The sequence below is a fragment of the Mus musculus genome, chromosome 14, assembly GCF_000001635.26.
Source record: "Mus musculus strain C57BL/6J chromosome 14, GRCm38.p6 C57BL/6J".
NCBI lineage: Eukaryota > Metazoa > Chordata > Mammalia > Rodentia > Muridae > Mus > Mus musculus.
In genome coordinates, this window is record NC_000080.6 from 33,609,342 (window position 1) to 33,631,999 (window position 22,658).

Here is a 22,658-nt window from a genome sequence, read left to right on the forward strand (position 1 = left end):
ATATATGCCCATAGTTGTGGTAAAGGCAGGAGTAACAGGAAGCCAAGAGATCACTATCAACTGCACACACAGGAAATAAACTGGAAGTGGGGTGAGGCCATACTGGAGGTTCCAAGTCCCAAAAGTTCCATAACTTTCTCAAATAGTAACACTAACTGGGAACCAAGTGTTTGGATACAAGAGCCATTTGTCATTCAAGTCACCATATTAGCAACCATTTAACTACTTATAGATCCTCATGGAGTGGTAAGGCCTTGTGAGACTCATGGCCCCAGTTCAGGTAAACTTCCTAAACTCCTCAGGGAAGAGTGAGTCTTGTTATAACCCCCTCCCCTTATGACAGGGTACTGCATGTCCAGTCTTGTGCAAGTTTTTATGTGTGCTGTGAGTTCAAGAGTGCCATGAGTGTGTCAGGTCCAGGAGGCAGTGCTCTACGCTACTCTATTTTCTAGCTCTTATGTTCTTAATTCCTTGTCTACTACAGAGTTCCCCAAGTCACATTGTGATATAAATTCTCATTTATAGATAAATATTCAACAGCAACTTACTTTTAACACGTTGGTCTATAGTGAGTCTCTGCTGTTTTTACTGCCTGTTACAAAAAGCTTCTCTGACCAAACACAACAACATAGAGGGATAAACTAATGTATGGGATTAGACATAGTTATTGAGAAGGTAATCTGATGAACACATTGTATACATTTATCAAAACAGTAGTTGTAGCTTCCCTACTAGGACTTATGACATTTCCAGCCACAGGCTTTTGACTATATTTATAAAAATAGAATTTACTCTCATGGAATAGACCTTAGTTCTAATCAGACAGTGGTAAGTTAACCCCAGAACAGACTTGCTGTTACTGTACCAGTGGATAGACACATCTTTCCTGACTAGTCAGAAGTATAGCATGCAGTGTCTGTGGCTCACCAAGATTATTGATGATATCCCCCACCACCACCATCCCACCATTACTCTTTTTTAGCACTATGAGGATTAGCCAGCAGGTAGCTTCCATCTCAGGTAGAGCTTGATTTCTGTATGTATTACAAACCAGAGCATTAAGCATCTTTAGCAAGAGGGTTTACCATCATATAGTTGGTAGTGAGCAGCCAACCACAGTGGCATTTGCCTATATTGTTTTAAAGGTCTTAGGAACTTCCCTGAATAACAGCTTGTAGGGAATAGCTTAGCCCTGGTACTGGGGTCCTCATTCAGTAACTGTGGTTTCTGGGATCAGGTCTAGCAACCCATACAGAATACTTCTTTCTATCAAACTCTTGATTCTTTAAAGTTAGATTTATGTAACCTTATTTGGTTTCTGTGTACATTTTATCGTTAAGCAGTGTCTCCTTCTGTAGCATAGGCTGACTCTGAATACATGATTCACCTGCCTCCATCTCCTACATACTAGAACTGTAGGCTTGGCCCACCATGTTCAACTTTGTTCCTTTATAAATTGGAATATATTTTGTGACTCAGTTTTTGTTTATTTTGCCAAGATTTATGGCATCGTAGGGAGAGTTTTGATATGTTTCCCATTTCTAACTAGTATCTCAGAACATTCTTGAATGGCTTCTGGAATATGTAAGGGGAAATTAACTAATTTTGCCAGAATTTCCTTAACCTAATGCTGTAACTGCTTGCTTTCCTTTTGAATACGATGTTGTCTCTTAGGAATTGTATTATTTATAGACTTGCAATTTTTAACTGGAAGATGGTTAAATTTTTTTTTCTGTTTCTCATTTTAGCTATGAAGAAACTGAGAACTAGGAAGGTGAAGTCATTGGGTTATGACTATATGGCTCTTCAAGAGCAGACAAAAGACCTTGTCTCCTCATATAACTGTGTTCACTTTGTCCAGAAAAAATTACCCAACCTTTCTTTCAATTTGTTACTAATTTGATTCTTTGAGCAATTTCCAAAAGACCCGATGGCTTAATATATATTGTATTTCTTCTTGTTATTGGTATTGTTTGTTAGTTAATCTTAGTTCATTCAACTAGAAACATGATAGAGCCTTCAGTTTGAATTGTAGCCATATAGAATAGTTTGATGAATAGTTGACTGAATTTTGATTATAAAAATCTTCAAAATATTTTTAAAGATTTATTTTGTTTTATGTATATAAGTATTTTGCCTACATGTACATATACATATACATACACATATACGCAATATGCATGCTTTGTATCCATGGATGTCAGAGGGTGTTGACTCCTCTAGGACAGAACTAGAGCTGTAAATGGTTGTGAGCTGCGAGATGGGTGTTGGGAACTGAATCTGGAACTTTTGAAAGAATAACAGTTGTTCTTAATCTTGCCAGCTGCTAGAATAATTTGCTTCTTAAAAAATGTAATTGTATCGATTTTGAAGTGTGATTTGAAGAGTGTCTTTATGTGATTTTTATTTAATTAATTAAATTCAGTGCTGTCTACCAGTGAGCCAGTTACAATACAGAATGTTTCGAGTATCTGAAAGAAGAGCAACCATTTTTCCTTAGGCAGTGCAAGATTTCAGGTTGAAGACACATGTAGAATTGCTGAATTTAGACTGTGAAAGTACTAACATAAAGATAAATGTAGTGCTAAGAACTTTATACTCACAGTAAATAGAATGTCACAAGCACTCACAGAAATTTCTTTTTAGCTTGTAGTAATAACCAACATTTTCCAGACAAAGCCAGTTTTTATTTGCTTTAGATAAGTTGTCTATTCCAAGTATATTATTTGTATTTACATAGCACTCTGCACTCTATTTTGGAAAATTGGGAAATATTTGCTAAGTCAATGTACATTTCAAGTGTCTTTTTTGGACACTTAACTATCTGATTATGATTTTAATTTTATCATTAAAAATCTTATTATTCATAAGACTGTACTGTCCCAATCATATTTCTTTTGGCTATATTTTCCTAAAGTTGTGCCTATAATTTGTTTTCTTTCTTGTGCCTGTAGATTTTTGGGAATAAAATGAATTCAGAGAATGTAAAACCCTCCCATCACCTGTCATTCTCAGATAAGTATGAGCTTGTTTACCCAGAGCCTTTGGAAAGGTAAGAACACGATGTAGTTAGTGCCGATTTTGCTTGGCCTCTTCGTGCTCTTCGCACCTGGCCCTCTAAATGGAGACGGTGCTCAGTGACCCTTAATGTCTGGTTAGTCTTTTATGATGCAATTCTTTCTAAACCTGATTTATCTTTCTTAGCATAGGATAGTAACAAGAAAAATAATTTCTCAAAAGATGTAGTATCTGTATTATCTCAGTAGATACAAAGCTCTTTGTAAATGTGTGCAGAGCTCTGGGAGGTGACAGTGTTAGGCAAGTAGCATAAAACTACTCCATTGAGTTCATTTTCGGATTCCTTAAATAGCTTATCTGTTTTTGGAAAGAAAATTTTATTTTTAATCAATGGTACTTGTAGAATGGTGACTTCTTAGTCCTGTGTCTGAAAAGAGAAGAACCAGAAGAAAGTAAATTTATTTCCATTTCAAAACAAAAGGACAAGAGTTTATAGTACTTGCTTATCCAATTTTAGGTATTATGTATTAAATCAAAACCTATTGATTAGATTGTGTTTCCAGAGAAATTTACAAATAACATTGGCTATACTCACTGGAATACTACTCTATAATAATGTAAATATTTTTACATGTGTGTGTCTGTGTGAAATGTATGTGTATCACATTCACAAGCGCATTAAAGGAACAAAAATATAATGGTCATTCCAGGATATTTTGAGAGCCTGTTGTCTGGTGAGCTCTCTCTCTATATATATTTTTTGTCATTCAGACCATATCTTTACTAGGCAAGCAGACATAAAAAGACAAGTGGTTGCACAGTGAATATTATATATTGAAAATTGCAAAGACTGTACTATGGAAAGTTTATAGCTATTTACAGAAAGAAGTGTTTCACAAACTTTAAAAAAGACGTATTTTATTTTAATTGTGTGTATCTGTGTATGTGTATCTGTGCATGTGTATACAAGTGTCGAATCCTCTGGAGTTGGAATTGCGGTGGTTGTGGGTACTAGGAAGTAAACTTAGGTCCTCTGCAAGAGCACTAAGCACTTTTAACTGCTAAGCTGTCTCTCTATTCTCCATCCTATACTTTCTGCCAGCTCCTACCTTGAAAGTTACTGGAGGAGAAGTGAGGATGGTTTAGAATGATAAGAAATGGATATCAATAATATGTTTACAGTGGTTCCAAAATTGAAGAGGAAATAGTAAATAAAATAAAAGAAAAGGTTCCTACAGAACCAAAGAAAAATACATGGGTAAAGCATAAAGTACATGCAAAAGATCTGTAATGTTGAAAATACGCAGCTGCAATATTGTTTGTGTGCAATGAAGAGTCTTCTCTGTATGGCCTTGCGATCATAGTTAATTTTAGGAAGAATATTTTCTAGACACTGAGAATTAAGTCCAGACATCAAATGAGGAAGATTTGCTAAGTGAGACTGCAAATGAAAGTGCAGTGGCCAAGTATATAGACTAAGTCAACTGAATAGTGAGAAGTCAGAGAGGGAACAGGACATGAATATAGTCAGCTTTCAAAACTTGTTAACAGTTGTCAGCTCAACAGCTGGGGAATTGAATTTAGGATATGAGAGAAAGTGTAGATAATGAGTTATTGAAAAACAGACAAGTCATGATTGGATTAGTTGTGAACAGGGAGCAGGTATGGAGTGATGAGGAAGTTGACAATCTATTTGTTTTCAAAGAGTAAATCCTGGTTTGTACCTTCTAGGAGCAGGGATTGCTTTCAGGAAGGAAGGGAATTACATACAGACTACACAAGGGGAGTGGTTGCAGTGAACTCAGGGATGGGTGGTCAGAGTTGTCTAAGGATAGAGCAGTGGCTTCTAACTTGGTCTATGGAGTCCCTGTTGCACCATTGCTTCTTGTTGTTAGCTAAGAGAGAAGAGGGGATGGGTAGGTGGACTGGGCACAGGGCTTGCAAGCCCAATGCAGGATATGCAGTTTGTGATCAGGTGTTAAATTTAGAGTTACCCTAGAGGTTATTGGAGATTCTTCTCTAAATGTATGTGGTATATATCTTTTCTAAATCCCGTGGATGTTTTTCTTCTAGTGACACTGATGAGACTGTGTGGGATGTCAGTGACCGGTCTCTCAGAAACAGGTGGAACAGTATGGATTCAGAGACTGCAGGGCCGTCAAAGACTGTCTCCCCAGTGCTTTCTGGTAGTAGTAGGCTCTCAAAGGGTATGCACAAAGATATTTTTAATAAGAAATGAAAAGAGATATGGAAAAAATTTTCAAATGTAAAAATAAATTTTAAGGATTTATATATACTTTTTCTTATATTAAGTTTTATTTCCAATTATTTTATTAAAGTTAGTATTTAATGGATTTTATTAAGGCATTTTTCATGTTTTTTACATCATTCTCCCTGTTGCTGGAATTTCCAACCCCAATAAGCCCATATTAAAAACATATAATCCAGTTATTATAATTATAAGCTATATATGCTTAGATTTGGCAGACCTAACTTATTCCCCAGCTGTAAGACCCCTTGCTACTTGTGGTTGCTCCTGGCCACGTGGTTCTGGGACTCAGGAGAGAGTTGGACTCCCAGGAGTGCTGACAGAGTCTAACAGAATCACAGGCATAACAAGTTCCAGCCAGAGACAGCTAGAACATCTAACACCAGAGATTACCAGATGGAAAAAGGCAAACATAAGAATCTTATGAACAGAAACCAAGACCAAATCCCTCAAAGAATTACAGGAAAACACTGCTAAACAGGTAGAAGTCCTTAAAGAGGAAACACGAAAATCCCTTAGAGTTATAGGTAAACACAACCAAACAGGTGATGGAATTGAACAAAACCATAAACAAACAAACAAACAAACAACAACAACAAGGGAGATGACTCTGGAGATAGAAATCTAGGAAAGAAATCAGGAACCATAGATACAAGCATTAGCAACAGAATACAAGAAATGGAAGAGAAACCCAGGTGCAGAAGATTCCATAGAATACATGGAGACAACAATCAAAGAAAATGCAAAATGCAAAAAGATCCTAATTCAAAACATCCCGGAAATACAGGACACAATGAGAAGACCAAACCTAAGGATAATAGGAAGATTTTCAACTTAAAGGGCCAGAAAATATCTTCAACAAAATTATAGAAGAAAACTTCCCTAACCTAAAGAAAGAGATGCCCATGAACATACAAGAAGCCTACAGAAATCCAAATAGACTGGACCAGAAAAGAAATTCCTCCTGACACATAATAATCAGAACAACAAATACACTAAATAAAGATAGAATATTAAAAGCAATAAGGGGAAAAGGTCAAGTAACATATAAAGGCAGACCTATTAGAATTATACCATCCCCAGAGACTATGAAAGCTAGAAGATCCTGGACAGATGTTATACAGACCCTAAGAGAACACAAATGCCAGCCTAGGCTACTATACCCAGCAAAACTCTCAATTACCATAGATGGAGAAACCAAAGTATTCTATGACAGAACCAAATTCGCACAATACTTTCTACAAATCCAGCCCTTCAAAAGATAATAAAGGGAGAACTCCAACACAAGGAGAGAAATTATGCCCTGGAAAAAGCAAGAAAGTAATCCTTTAACAAACGTAAAAGAAGATAGCCGCAAGAACAGAATCCCAACTCTAACAACAAAAATACCAGGAAGCAACAATTACTTTTCCTTAATATCTCTTAATATCAATTAAGAGACTCAATTCCCCAATAAAAAGACATAGACTAACAGACTGGCTACATAAAGAGGACCCAATATTTTGCTGCATACAGGAAACCCACCTCAGGGACAAAGACAGACACTACCTTGAGTAAAAGGCTGGAAAACAATTTTCCAAGCAAATGGTCTGAAGAAACAAGCTGGAGTAGCCATTCTAATATCGAATAAAATCCACTTCCAACCCAAAGTTATTCAAAAAGACAAGTAGGGGCACTTCATACTCATCAAAGGTAAAATCTTCCAAGAGGAACTCTCAATTCTGAATATCTATGCTCCAAATGCAACGGCATCCACATTCTTTAAGGAAACTATAGTAAAGCTCAAAACACACATTGCAACTCATACAATAATAGTGGGAGACTACAACACCCCACTCTCATCAATGGACAGATTCTGGAAACAGAAACTAAACAGAGACACAGTGAAACTAACAGAAGTTATGAAACAAATGGATTTAACAGATATCTAGAGAACATTTTATCCTAAAACAAAAGGATATACCTTATTCTCAGCACCTCATAGTATCTTCTCCAAAATTGACCATATAATTGGTCACGAAACAGACCTCAACAGATACAAAAATATTGAAATTATCCCATGCATCCTATCAGATTACCAAGGACTAATAACAACATAAATAATAGAAAGCAAACATTCATGTGGAAGCTGAACACCACTCTACTCAATGATACCTTGGTCAAGGAAGAAATAAAGAGATTAAAGACTTTTTAGAGGTTAATGAAAATGAAGCCACAACATACCAAACTTATGGGACACAAGGAAAGCACTCCTAAGAGGAAAACTCATAGCTCTGAGTGCCACCAAAAAGAAACTAGAGAGAGCATACACTAGCAGTCTGACAGCACACCTAGAAGCTCTAGAACAAAAGGAAGCAAATTCACCCAAGAGGAGTAGACCACAAAAAAATAATCAAACTCAGGGCTGAAATCACCCAAGTGGAAACTAAAAGAACAATACTAAGAATCAACCAAACCTGGAGCTGTTTTTTTGAGAAAATCAACAAGATAGATAAATGCTTAGACAGATTAATTAGGGGGCATAGGGACAGTATACTAAATAACAAAATCAGAAATGAAAAGGGAGATGTAACAACAGAACCTGAGGAAATCCAAAACACCATCAGATCCAACTACAAAAGACTATACTCAACAAAACTGGAAAACCTGGATGAAATGGAAAGCTTCCTAGAAAGATACCAGGTACCAAAGTTAAATCAGGATGAGATTAATAATTTAAACAGTCCCAGATCCCCCAAAGAAATAGAAGCAGTCATTAATAGTCTCCCAACCAAAAAAGGCCCAGGGCCAGATGGGTTTAGTGCAGAGTTCTGTCAAACCTTCAAAGAAGACCTAATTCCAATTCTCCTCAACTATTCCACAAAATAGAAACAGAAGGTACTCCTCCCAATTCATTCTACGAAGCCACAATTACTCTTAAACCACATAAACACCCAACAAAGAAAGAGAACTTCAGACCAATTTCCCTTATGAATATCAATGCAAAAAATACTCAATAAAATTCTCGCTAACAGAATCCAAGAACACATCAAAACACATCAAGAACACACACACACAAAAGAACACATCAAGAATCCATCTTGATCAAGTAGGCTTCATCCCAGGAATGCAGGGATGGTTAAAATATGGAAATCCATCAATGTAATCCACTATATAAACAAACTCAAAGACAAAAACCACATGATCATCTCTTTAAATGTGGAGAAAGCATTTCACAAAATCCAACATTCATTCATGATAAAAGTCTTAGAAAGGTCAGGAATTCAAGACCCATACCTAAATATAATAAAAGCAATGTACAGCAAACCAGTAGCCAACATCAAACTAAATGGAGAGAAACTTGAAGCAATCCCACAATAATCAGGGACTAAACAAGGCTGCCCACTTTCTCCCTACCTATTCATATAGTACTTGAAGTCCTAGCCAGAGCAATTAGACAACAAAAGGAAATCAAGGGGATACAAATTGGAAAGGTAGAAGTCAAAATATCACTATTTGCAGATGATATGATAGTATATATAAGTGGCCCTAAAAATTCCACCAGAGAACTCGTAAACCTGATAAACAGTTTCAGTACAGTAGCTGGATAAAAAAATTAACTCAAACAAATCAGTGGCCTTTCTCTACACAAAGGATAAACAGGCTGGGAAAGAAATTAGGGAAAAAATACCTTTCACAATAGTCACAAATAATATAAATTACCTTGGTGTGACTCTAACTAAGGAAGTGAAAGATCTGTATGATAAGAACTTCGAGTCATTGAAGAAAGAAATCAAAGATCTCAGAAGATGGAAAGATCTCCCATATTCATGGATTGGCAGGATCAATACAGTAAAAATGGCTATCTTTCCAAAAGCAATCTATAGATTCAGTGCAATCCCCATCAAAATTCCAACTCAATTCTTCAAGGAATTAGAAAAGGCAATTTGCAAATTCATCTGGAATAACAAAAAACCAAAGATAGCAAAAACTATTCTCAACAATAAAAGAACCTCTGGTGGAATCACCATGCCTGACCTCAAACTATACTACAGAGCAATTGTGATAAAAAACAAAAAACAAAAAACAAAAAAACTGCATGGTACTGGTATAGCAACAGACAGGTAGACCAATGGAATAGAATTGAAGACCCAGAAATGAACCCACACACCTATGGTCACTTGATCTTTGACAAGGGAGCTAAAACCATCCAGTGGAAGAAAGACAAGAATTTCAACAAATGGTGCTGGCACAACTGGCAGTTACCATGTAGAAGAATGCAAATTGATCCATTCCTATCTCCTTGTACTAAGGTCAAATCTAAGTGGATTAAGGAACTTCACATAAAACCAGAGACACTGAAACTTATAGAGGAGAAAGTGGAGAAAAGCCTCGAAGATATGGGCACAGGGGAAAAATTCCTAACTGAAGAGCAATGGTTTGTGCTGTAAGATCGAGAATTGACAAATGGGACCTCATAAAATTGCAAAGCTTCTGTAAGGCAAAAGACGCTGTCAATAAGACAAAAAGGCCACCAACAGATTGAGAAAGGATCTTTATCAATCCTAAATCAGATAGGGGACTAATATCCAATATATATAAAGAACTCAAGAAGGTGGACTCTAGAAAATCAAATAAAAACCCCATTAAAAATGGGGCACAGAGCTAAACAAAGAATTCTCAACTGAGGAATACCAAATGGCTGAGAAGCACCTGAAAAAAATGTTCAACATCCTTAATCAACAGGGAAAGGCAAATCAAAACAACCCTGAGATTCCACCTCACACCAGTCAGAATGGCTAAGATCAAAAATTCAGGTGACAGCAGATGCTGGTGAGGATGTGGAGAAAGAGGAACACTCCTCCATTGTTGGTGGGATTGCAAGCTTGTACAACCACTCTGGAAATCAGTCTGGCGGTTCCTCAGAAAATTGGACATAGTACTACCAAAAGATCCAGCAATACCTCTCCTGGGCATATATCCAGAAGATTTTCCAACTTGTAATAAGGACACATGCTCCACTATGTTCATAACAGCCTTATTTATAATAGCCAGAAGCTGGAAAGAACCTCAGCAGAGGAATGGATACAGAAAATGTGGTACATTTACACAATGGAGTACTACTCAGCTATTAAAAACAATGAATTTATGAAATTCTTAGGCAAATGGATGCATCTGGAGGATATCATCCTGAGTGAGGTAAACCAATCACAAAAGATCGCAAATGATATGCACTCACTGATAAGTGCATATTAGCCCAGAAGCTTAGAATCCCAAGATACAATTTGCAAAACACATGAAAGTCAAGAAGAATGAAGAGCAAAGTGTGGACAATTCACCCCTTCTTAGAATTGGGAACAAAACACCCATGGAAGGAGTTACAGACACAAAGTTTGGAGTTGAGATGGAAAGAAGGATCATCCAGAGACTACCCCACCCAGGGATCCATCCCATAAATAACCACCAAACCCAGATACTATTTCATATGCCGGCAAGATTTTGCTGAAAGGACCCTGATATAGCTGTCTCTTGTGAGGCTATGCCATTGTCTTTTAAATACAGAAGTGGATGCTCACAGTCATATATTGGACTTAGCACAGGGCCCCCAATGGAGGAGCTAGAGAAAGTACCCAAGGAGCTAAAGGGATTGCAACCCTATAGGAGGATCAACAATATGAACTAACCAGTAACCCCAGAGCTGTGTCTCTAGTTGCATATGTAGCAGAGGATGGCCTAGTAGGCCATCAATGGGATGAGAAGCCCCTGGTCTTGTGATGATTTTATGTCCCAGTACAGGGGAATGCCAGGGCCAGAAAGCAGGAGTGGCTGAGTTGGGGAGCAGGGCGGGGGAAGGGTATATGGGACTTTCGGGATAGCATTTGAAATGAAAATGAAGAAAATATCTTCTAAAAATAGTACTTTATCTATTTAACAGAAAAAGAAAAAAAAAAGCATACACTTACATCCCCTCTATCTGGGATTCTTATAGTTCTGCCACAGTCAGACATGCTGATTTTTGCTTTATTATGAACTCTGAGTGACACAGCTCATGTTTGTGGGGCATGAAATCTGTTTCTTTCTACCAAGGATTTTCACGGCTGATTCTCAACATGCCAAGGGATTCTTGAGAGAATTGTCTTATTTCTAAGTACCTGCCTTCTTCAGTTCAGTGTAGGACTAAGATTAGACTCTATCAGGAGTTGGCTAGTAGACGCCTTAATGACAGAGAATTAATGCCCTCAAAATGAAGAATTATATGTTAACAAGTAAAGGACAGCCAGTAGACACTGACAAGCACATTACAGAAGAGAAATATGAAAAAGTGTTTTAATGTAATTGTAAATCAGGAAATTAAAAATTCAATAACAATGAAATAATTGTATAAACTGTAATGAATAGTATAAACTGACTTTTTGTTTTAGAATACCAAATGGTTAAGAGTCCATCCTGATAAGCATTTGTCATGGCTGAAATAATTTTCAGTTGTACACAGTGCATTTATATTCTTTGTCCAGAAGAGGAAACAATTCTATGTTCTTGATATTCTCTAACTTATATTCCCTTTATTATCTTATAAAGAGAAAGGTAATTTATTTTTATCATATATTCATATTGAAGGTGGAAAAGTCTCATACTTACTATATTTATTTGTGCTAAATATGTCCTTAATAATGACTTTCTCTTCTCTCTTTCACATCAGGAAGCACCTTATTTGATTTGTGGCGTGTGTATCCGTGTGTGTGTGTGTGTGTGTGTGTGTGTGTATGTGTGTGTATGCGCGCGCGTGTGTGTAGTTGGATCCAATTAAATACTTAAATTGATTCAGTAGTGACAGTGCATTCCTCACTCCCTGCCCCAATGTTCTGGGTTGTCAAATGAAAGACACAGAGAGAGGGGGAGGGGGAGAGGGAAGAGAACCTTTATATTCTGATATGCCTAGAACAGCTCAATGGCTGGTCCACTTCCTAAACTCCTTGTGGCTAATCCAACTCCCTCCAACATTCCTAAATTTAATCTATATCCCATCTTTTTCCATCTTTGCTGCCCTCGTGAGAATGGTCATCTTCTTTTTTTAAGTGATTGTGATCTTTTTTATTAGTAGTAACTTAATTTTAGTAACTTTCTGTTCACATTGTTTTCTTTAGAAAGATTTTGAGAACTTCAATATTTTACCTTAAAATTGTGAAACCTTTAAAGAATATTTTATTATAAACTTCTAGATTTTCTGCATTTTTACCCACAGATGATATTTATAAAGTTTCAGATACTTGGAACATATACTGACCATGTGAACTAAAGGTCATTGATGGATTCCATATGTGCTCTTTGGTAAAGAACACACTCTTCTATTATTGTGTGTTGGCATATATCCTCCAATCTGTCTTATTAGTTATATACTTAGGCCCTCTCTGTCTTTCGATGTGTTTCATGCTGTTTGGTCTATGCTTGTAGAGTGAGACATTAATTGGAATCTCCATGTCCTCTCATATAGACTCTAGGGGCTTTTAAATGCTTGATTCCATGGAGGACAAAAAGCTTTGTCTTTTTTAAAATTCACAATGTTAAGCATTCTTGCCTTAGTGTAGTTATCAATCCACACAACATGTTCATAGTATAAGACCGAATATTCTTTGGTCTACTTTATGTCTAATAACTCTGAATGGATCTTGTCTACAAATGATGGATTTTTATAACTTCATAAAGGTACATAGCATTTTTTTTGAAAATGATAGTCTATTTAAATGTAACAGACTCTTATGGAAAAGTAAACTTCTGTTAAAGTTTAAATCTTTATATTTAAAAGTCTAAGAAACATAAAATTAGTATCTATTGTCTACAAATAACTTACAAATGTGGACTTTTCGGTTTCTTAGACACTGAAACATCTGTCTCTGAAAAGGAGCTAACTCAGTTGGCTCAGATTCGACCATTAATATTCAACAGTTCTGCACGGTCTGCTATGCGGGATTGTTTGAACACGCTTCAGAAAAAAGAAGAACTTGATATCATCCGTGAGTTTTTGGTAAATATGTTGGTCTAAAGAGAAGTTTATAATTTCCTTTTTTTCTACCACTAGAAATTTTCTTTCCTTTTCTTTTCCTCCTCCTCCTTCTTCCACATTCTGTTCCTTTTCCTCTTCTTCCTGTTCTTATTTTCTTATTTAGTACATTGCTTGTATTTTTAAATACCATATCTCTAAAATAATGTACATGGTAAAAATAATCAAATAGCATAAAAGGCTATAAATATATCGATGCTCTCCTATTTCCTCCTCCCATTTCCCTCTGGGGCCACCGTGACTATTAGGCTTGTTATTGTAGGCTTGAGGTGTTAGCATGTTGTTTATTCACAAGTCTACTCCGTTAAAGAAACCTCTATAACACACAATTTTCACTCATATTACCACTCTATACAGCTGTATCTTTGAGTTAATCATATGTCAAACATCTTCATTTTTTGAAATAGTTCTGGGAAATTTAGCTTGTTCTATTCTCTGCTTTTTAAACAGCAATCAATCATTCTTCATATGCTTTTATTTTATATGAGTATTTTTAAAAAACAAATTTCTAGAAAGATAGTATTTTGTGCTGTCAGATTTTGACATTTGTTGGTCATTAGTTTTGCTGATGATTTGTCATTTCATTATTATAAGATACAAAATTATCTTTCCATGATTTTAAGCATTGCATATTAACATGCAGTTTTTACTCATATTTCTGCTTATTATTTTCATATTAATTACTCTTCATATAATAAAAATATTCCTCTTGTGATATATATACATATACAGTATATATATATATATATATATATATATATATACATATATATATATGTATATATATATATATATACACACACACACACAGAGTGGACAAAGGACTTTTGGATTTTTATATTATATCCATTTTTAGTAATATTCATTTCAGTCTAAGATTATAATAATATTTTATACTTTTATTGCACAATTAAATATTTTTTTTAGTATTTTAATTTTTTCATTCAGTATCCAGTTAGCATTTAACTTGATTTAAGGCTTTTAGAAGAAACCACTATTGTATATCTGTGCATTTGTCTTAAGACTCTACTAAATTTTATTTTATTTTATTTTTTATTTTTTTGGTAATGAATGATGGCATTTTACCTTAGATTTTTAAAAGTTGACCTTATTATTTAGTCACTGATTCCATATTTCTTTCTTTCTTTTGTTTTTTTGTTTGTTTGTTTGTTTTTTGTTTTTCGAGACAGGGTTTCTCTGTGTAGCCCTGGCTGTCTTGGAACTCACTTTGTAGACCAGGCTGGCCTCGAACTCAGAAATCTGCCTGCCTCTGCCTCCCGAGTGCTGGGATTAAAGGCGTGCGCCACCAGGCCCAGCCCCATATTTCTAAGATTTATCATATAGTAAGGCTAATCTTTACTACCTTAATGTGTGATTTTTTTTCTGTTTTTTTCTTAAAGATTTTTCTCTGGGTTAGTTTTAGAATTGGCTTTTAGAAGTAGACACTGGCCGTAATGCCCTAGTGCCGGACGCCTAGGCAAGCACCTTCCGAGGACCGACCACCCTTCGCTTTTCCTTCCACACACATTACATTTCACATAGTCACTTTGACTCACTGAGACCCACGTTCACCGTTGCTCACTTTCTTGGTGTTTTCTTTACGTATTTTCAAACACAAGTAGACACTATCACTAATACTATTGTTTCTGTAAGTCACATGATATTTGGTTAGATATTCTCCATTAATGGCCTAAGGATGGGAAAGTGTTTTATTTTGTCTTTGTGTTACAATGTCTAGAACTAGCTGATTAATAAATTTTTGTGAATTCACACTTGTTAAAGAATTTCTTTTGAAATGAGGATAATTCTTCTGGCAGTAACTCAGCTATATTTTTCTCAAGAAGAAAATTTTAAGCCACCTTGTAGCTTTTTGTTGAAATATTTCTGTTATAGTTGTTTTGTTTATAAAATAATAATGGTATATGATTGAAGCTAAGAACTAAGTATTCTATTTTATTTTTCATGAAAGGGTAAACAGTAGTGTTCAGGTAGAAAACTATCTTGAGAATTTAACATTTTTTTATCAAGTGACTCATTGACTTATTCTCTTAACTTGGGATATTGTATTCAGTCCTTATTGCACGAGATTCTAGTTTCTCTGGTTTATTATATACCATTGAGTAGCAGGTTATAACATATGGCGTTTAAGGATAATAAATGCTTAACAAAGGGAGATTTTCACTCTTTTGAAATAGTAAATACATGGATTTTTTTTTTTTTTAATTTTTGAAGGAGTTAGAACAAATGACTCTGCCTGATGACTTCAATTCTGGGAATACACTACAGAACAGAGATAAGAACAGATACCGAGATATTCTTCCATGTAAGCTGAGAACATTTTAAATTATTTTCCTGTTAACGGTAGGGGAAAGATAAAAGCCCACTCTTTGCACGACAAATTTTGAACTTCACCATGAATAACTCTAGTAGCTAGCACTGGATTACCTGGCATAGTCTAGGATATATGATATCTCTTCTGACAACTGTCAGTGAACTATTTCCACTGCCCTTTAGTCTTGATTACCCATCTAAGACAAAGTCTGAGACATCTGTCACTTGGTAGCCTAAGCCTGGCTACCTTCCCTGGCAGTTTGTTTAAACATTAAAACCCAATGGAGCTTTTTATATCCTCTGCCCTAGACATTAAAGCTAACTTATCAGTCTGCTACTCAACAGGTAGCTGATGTTTGATGATATCCAAAGCTTCCCTACACCGGTGGGAATTAGACCAGTTTCCCTTCCTCGGTGTATTTGCTCACCACATTTGTCAGTCTCAACCATCAGAAAGCAAGCAAGCAAACAAACAAACAAACAACAGAAACAAAAATACAACAATACAGTCTTAATGCAAACTTCATTCTGTGAGCATCTCTTAATATAATCATCCACTGTTCAAGCCAGAAAGCTGAGTCATTTGTTATATGCAAAAAGTTCTGCAAGTTCTTCTTCTTCCACCTCTTTAATACTTCTTGAATCTCCCAACACTTCTCTTTTGACATTGCTGCCAACATGGACTGAGTGTCTCTCACCTCTCAGCTGATGTCTCTCCCACTCATTCAAACAGCTGCTGAAGTGATTTTCTTACAACATAGTCAGGAATTCTGGCTGTTCTCTTCCATGGTCCTCTGGTACTGTTAGGTAAAGTTTTTCTTGGTGTTTGACTTTAAAGCTCCCCTGGGTTTCTTTTCTTCCTTCCATATGATTAAACCTTGAAACTATACAAGAACTACCTTCCTTCTCGGCTGTGGTCACCCCTTTGTCTTCCATAGCTCATCAGCCTAACCTTTGTTGTTTCCCTCAAAGCTAGATCTGGTGATTTTTCCAAGGGTTCTAGTGTCTTGGGAGTGTGTATGCTTCCTACTTACCAAGTTATGCTTTAATGATTTTCATTGTTTCTGTAAATATATTTGAGAGTAGCACAAATCAAAGGGTCACAGTGTCTGCCAAGGCAGGACAGATGCTTTTGTTTTGTTAGCTCATTGAGATTAAGATGACTGGATATAAAGCAATGAGTACCGTCTCAAGATGGGTAAGCCAGTGCATTCCGTCATCTTCTGTGAGACAGTCTGAAGCTCACTCGTATGCATTTCTGAAAATCTGCTCAGTGGGCCACTGTGCAACCATGCAGGGCAAATTTGGTGCTCCTCTGAAAAGTCAAAGGTCAAAGGTGTCATATGTTGATTTTCATCCCTTCAGTGTGCAATTAATTACTCTTCAAGGAGACTGAAAGTACACAAGGTTTTAAAAATGATCCTCTCAGGACTTTAAGACGTAAAAGGCACCCTTGAGGAAGTGAACCATGCTTGCACGTGATTCTCTGCCAGGTCTATCCTGTGGACAAGGACATGTAGAGGTGCAAAACACTTCCCTTAAAAAGTAAAAACAAGGAAAACCATCCTAAAGTTTTTGCTTTACTTAAACTGTAATTCACCTAAGTTCTAGTTTAGGGTTTGCTTACTTTGCAGCACAGTCTAGTCTAATCTGAGCAGCAGCCTATGAACACATGCCTGGTTTCTTCATCACACATACAAAGGAAGTTCTGATAGCACATTAAGAAAGCAAGAAATCATTTATTTGCCCTCAGTTCAGTTAGTCTTCACTTTGCAAGCTCCAGCCTTCACACATATTGTTAATAATAAAACATACTGTTAGAAATACCGTAACATGAATCAGATTTCAGTTATCACTGTGCCTTAGCTGTAAATAGTGCAGACATAACAAGTATAACAGCCGCCCCTTCGATGTACAAATGACTGTGTCAGTAAAAGTTGGAAGGAATACCAGGGCTTCACCTGATGTCTTTCCAAATCTGTTTGTGTTGTGTTAACAAACAGCAGAGCATGCAACTGTGCTGCCCCTTCATCTCCCAGTGAGAAGCCTGTGTGGCATCCTGCAAACAGGTTAACCAAGAGAGCCGACTCACAAACACAGAGGTCAGTGGCAGCAAACTTATATACATATACATATGCATATACATATATATATGCATATACATATATATTGCATATATATTATTCTAGGGAAAATTTAGAATTGGACAAAATGCCCTTATAGAATAAATAGCTGACTTGGAGCATGTGGTATTATTACCAAACAGGGAACTCTACTGCTGTACCCAGAGGGACTTGCTGAAGGGTGGCTTACCAAAATGAAAGCACTGAGTAGTTGGGGTGGTTAGCAGGAAGGTTACCTAGGAGACATGTGCTGGCTAGAGGCTTTACATGACAGGAACTTTAGGGTAGCTTGTACCTATGTTCTTATGAGGAGTTCCCTGTGATCAATTGGCAGGGGAAATAGGGTTCGACATGGTTCTGAATTGTTTCTGTGGCTCACCTGTGTCACTGGACAGTTGCACTTCTGTAGCTCATTTTTGAGACATTTCTGAAGTGTAATGGTAAAGGGAAGTATACCTACTGGGAATAACCTTGCTTGTTCATTTTTTCTAGGAGAAATGGTTGGCAGATGGTCAAGGCCTTAGAAGGAACATAGTTGAAAAAGTCATAACAAAGGAAGTCTAGGGAAAAGACACATAGGTAGAGCTTTCTTCTCTCTCTCTCTCTCTCTCTCTCTCTCTCTCTCTCTCTCTCTCTTGGGTTTTTGGTTTCGAGACAGGGTTTCTCTGTATAGCCCTGGCTGTCCTGGAAGTCACTTTGTAGACCAGGTTGGCCTCGAACTCAGAAATCTGCCTGCCTCTGCCTCCCGAGTGCTGGGATTAAAGGTGTGTGCCACCACGCCCGGCTTAGGTAGAGCTTTCCAAATGAGGAAATTCCACATCAATCCTCTGCTTGTGTGAGTGCTCATGAAAGTGACCTCAACAGAGGACAGTAACCATGTGGGTACGATACTGTCTGTGGACAGCAGTTATTTTCCCTCAGTCCTCTGCCATTGTTCAATAGCTCATGAAAAAAGAAAACTAGCTTATTTGGCACTATTGGAGGCTATGTATGGATTCAGCTTCACAGATGTCTTGCCACTCACGAAGAACAACCAGGCTACACTCAGTTATTGCCAAGTATCTGGGCCTCAAGAAGCATGGACTATCGCAGAGTCCTTGATATAAAACCTTATTCCCTGAGGGGCAGGTTATGTTGAACCACTCCTATCGTGAAAGAAACAGTGATTTTTTTCTAACAAAAGAGAAATTTACTCTGATTATGGACTTGCCTTTCCTAAGTGCAGTGCTTTCTCTGAACTTACTGTCGGTAGACCTACAGAATGCCTTACATCATGGTGCTCCACACAAAGCAACTCTCTTTGTGGCAAATGGCTCTTAGCAGTGGCTTTTTCTGTGAGGTTCATATAGACTTTACTATCTTGAAGAGACTTACTTGATATAATGGTTGAATGATGTATTGAAGAAAATTATGGTGCTTAAGTAGGTGACAGAACCTTCCTGGGACAATATTCTCTAGTTGACTGAACACATCGTACCTGCTGTAGCCAGGATTTGGGGACTCAAGGGTGCACACTCTGGTCTCAGCAGGTACTCGGGTGTGGGGCATTTTACCAGGGCATGGTCTCCTTCTGAGAAACTACACACTTAAGAGAAAGCTTCTCCCAGCAGCTGTTAGTTGCCAGTAGCACCTCAGCTGGGGATGGAACTTTGGGCCCAGCTCTCCTCTTTGTGCCGGGATCTGCTCTAGTTGGACTTTTGTGGGTCTTGTATGTGCTTTCACAATCTTTGTGAGTTCATGCATGCAGCTGCTGCTGTGTCCAGAAAACACTCTCCTTGTCATGTCACCCACCTTCTCTGCCTCTGACATTTTTATGCACCCTCTTCTGCAGTAGTGCTCATTCATGCCCTTGGTGGAGGAGGTTCCTATATAGGTTTCATTTAGGGAGGAACTTCTTCTCTGCATCTTTCCAAGTCATGGGTCTCTACATTGATCATTAATGATCTGGTGCAAATATAAGCTCCTCTGATGAGGACTAAGAGGTACGCTAATATAAGGTATGATGATAGGTCATTTGGAGCTGATTTAGTACTATGTCCATCTAACATCATAATGGTCTCCTAGGGTCTATAACTCTCTAGCCTGAGGTTCTTGGTCTGTTAATGGTGTCCAGTTTGGGTTTCATCTTGTGGAATGGATCTTTCATCCTGTCAGAAAGTAGTTGCTTGCTTCCATGATGTTGGCCTTGAGGTCTTAACAATTCTCTTCGTTAATGTTATCCCAACTCAAGCAATGTCTTTGTGCAAACTTGAGTCTTCCTGAAGAGTCAACAAACATGTAATTACTTGGAGATTTGTCGAGCCCAGAAAGGCTGCATAGACTGGGACAAGCAGGTTAGGAGTTTAAATTGAGTAATTGTGGTTTGTATCTGTAAGTTAGATTTTTACTAAATTATTCAACACATTCAATCTTTATTTTTAAAAGTAAAAGTGTTTCTATAAAGTAGCATTTTGGATGGTGAGATGTTGCATCAGTTAGCACCAGGTACTGCTCTTGCTCTCATTTTGAAATTTTTGGTGTTTTTCTATATTTGACAGTAGCCTTTTTATTCCTCTTTATAAGAGAATTGTGTATCGTATGTTGGAAGTCATAGAGCTTGTTTGGTGACAAGTAAGCATAATGTAGCTGGAGCATTGGTGGACCAGGGCACAGATGTCTATGTGCAGTAAAGCAGGAGCCTGAACGGTGAAGATTACTTTGGGACAAAATGGCAGTTTTCTCTCCTGCTTCCTGACAGTGTAGACAAGCCTCATGCTGTTTGGAGCCAGTACTTTCTGTAGCATCTTTGTTGCCATATACCTTGTTTTGATTGCCACCTCACTCCACTCAGTGGAAGGTGAGAAAGGATTAGAAACGGTGGCTGCCTGGCTAGAATTTGGACATTGGTAGACTTCCATTAATACTAGTCTCCAAACCATTTTCCTATTTTGTAAAAACTCTCTTCTCTGTTGCCCTAAACTTACAGATTTCCCCAGTTTTCAGGAGAATACCATACCATTTGCTGTTGCCCCTGAGGGTGCTTCTGTGCTGTATTCATTGGCACAGTTGTAGACACCGAGAGCCCTTTCATCGCACACTACTGTGTCTCACAGAAGTCCTATAGGACAGTGCTGATGGTACTCTTTCATTTCTTAAAAGATGCTCTTAAAGTCCTCCTAACTGTATGTCCCTAAAGTCTTGCAAATAGGTTTTATGGAGGGATGAATTTATTTTTAATGTTTTTACTGATTCTTTGTGAGTTTCCCATCATGCACTCCAGTCCTGATCATCTCCCCAGCCCCTCATCTCCACCCTCTGCTCTTGCAATCCCCCCAAATAAAACACACATACACACAAACAAACAAGTAAACAAAACAAAAGAAAGCATAGAAATCAGCTGTAGTGTGTCACAGTGTGTCACAGTGTGTCCCATAGCACACTCCTGCCCCACCCCAAAGTCTACATGATCTGTGAACTGTTGGGGCACATGGAAGGGCCAGTCCTGCTGATGCAAATCTGCAGGCTCTCCATGGCACAGGGCAACAGGATAACCAGCAGGAGTCCCAGGGAGGATCTGATATTGACAGAGTCACAGAAGCCAGAGACCTCTAACCACACCGATGACTCATTGGAATGGAGGGATGAATTTAAACTTGGCTCTTTTGAAAGTAATCTCCCTTGTCATTTTCTTTTGAGAGAGTGGTAAAGAAATTCATGGATTTACCTGTGTGAGATGCTTTCACAAAGTCTGGGTAGCTCAGCCCACTCTTCCGTTATTTTTACCACATGTTTCTGTTTCCATAATAGATGATTCAACACGTGTTCCTCTTGGAAAAAACAAGGACTACATCAACGCTAGTTATATTAGAATAGTAAATCATGAAGAAGAGTATTTTTATATTGCCACTCAAGGACCATTGCCAGAAACTATAGAAGACTTTTGGCAAATGGTTCTGGAAAATAATTGTAATGTTATTGCTATGATAACCAGAGAGATAGAATGTGGAGTTATCAAGTGTTACAGTTACTGGCCCATTTCTCTGAAGGAGCCTTTGGAATTCGAACACTTTAGTGTCTTTCTGGAGACCTTTCATGTAACTCAATATTTCACCGTTCGAGTATTTCAGATTGTGAAGAAGTCCGTAAGTCTTATAATGCTGCTTGTAGATTCATGTTTTACAATATAAGCTAGTGTGTTGGAATATATACTGAAGGTATGCCTTGTTTGCTTGCTACCACTGGGAAGCCTGCTCTTTTCTGAAGGGAAATGGAGGAGCCATGTATCTGTGAGTGAGGGGAGGTAGGGGGAGTAAGAGGAATGGAGAGAGGGAGGCTGCTGGTGGGATGTATTGTATGAGAGGAGAATAAATAAAAAGAAAAAAATTTAAAAGTAACCTTTGTTATTGGTGCACACCTTTAATCACAGCACTTGGAAGGCAGATGCTGGTGGATCTCTGTAAGTTCAAGGCCAGTCAGGTCTACAGAGAGTTCCAGGACAGCCAGTTCTAGAAGAAAATAGAGTAACCTTTTACCTCTTTGTCATGTAGAAATGAAGCTATAGTTTTTGACTTCTGTTTAGCCAAACTGTGACTGGAAAGGAAGAAAATGTAAAGGGGATCACGGGGCAGGGAGTGGCTATCAGATGCTTCTGGTCCCGTGATGCCCTTTGGTGGCTTCTGCCAAATGTGGCAGACTGCACTGAGTTTGTCAAGAGTGCCTACTGCTGTGATGGATTCTCCTGCCACACAGTGAGCAAGGAGACACCTATATTCTCCAGTACTAGAGTTGCTGTGCTGTGATAATGTCAAGGGTCACATAAGGTGCTTTGGGAGCTGAGATGGGAAATAGTGTTATCTGGGGTTTAGGAAAAGGATTACTGAAGCTAACATCACATGTGGGT

At 37.7% G+C, this 22,658-nt stretch overlaps 1 protein-coding gene across 7 annotated transcripts in view; it reads left to right on the forward strand.

The window, feature by feature from the left end:
- Ptpn20 (protein tyrosine phosphatase, non-receptor type 20) overlaps positions 1-22,658 on the forward strand; it is a 51,562-nt gene that overhangs the window by 20,149 nt on the left and 8,755 nt on the right. For 2 of the 7 annotated variants that reach the window (XM_006518728.4, NM_008978.2), the window contains 5 exons: positions 2,955-3,052; positions 5,092-5,225; positions 13,141-13,289; positions 15,558-15,648; positions 21,566-21,900. In XM_006518728.4, coding sequence (XP_006518791.1) covers positions 2,955-3,052; positions 5,092-5,225; positions 13,141-13,289; positions 15,558-15,648; positions 21,566-21,900 — 807 coding nt within the window. Of the gene's footprint in view, positions 1-2,954; positions 3,053-4,298; positions 5,226-13,140; positions 13,290-15,557; positions 15,649-17,659; positions 17,796-21,565; positions 21,901-22,658 lie in introns of those variants that run through there. The other 5 variants (XM_011244996.3, XR_383149.4, XM_030247694.1 and 2 more) reach the window with 5 other exon arrangements.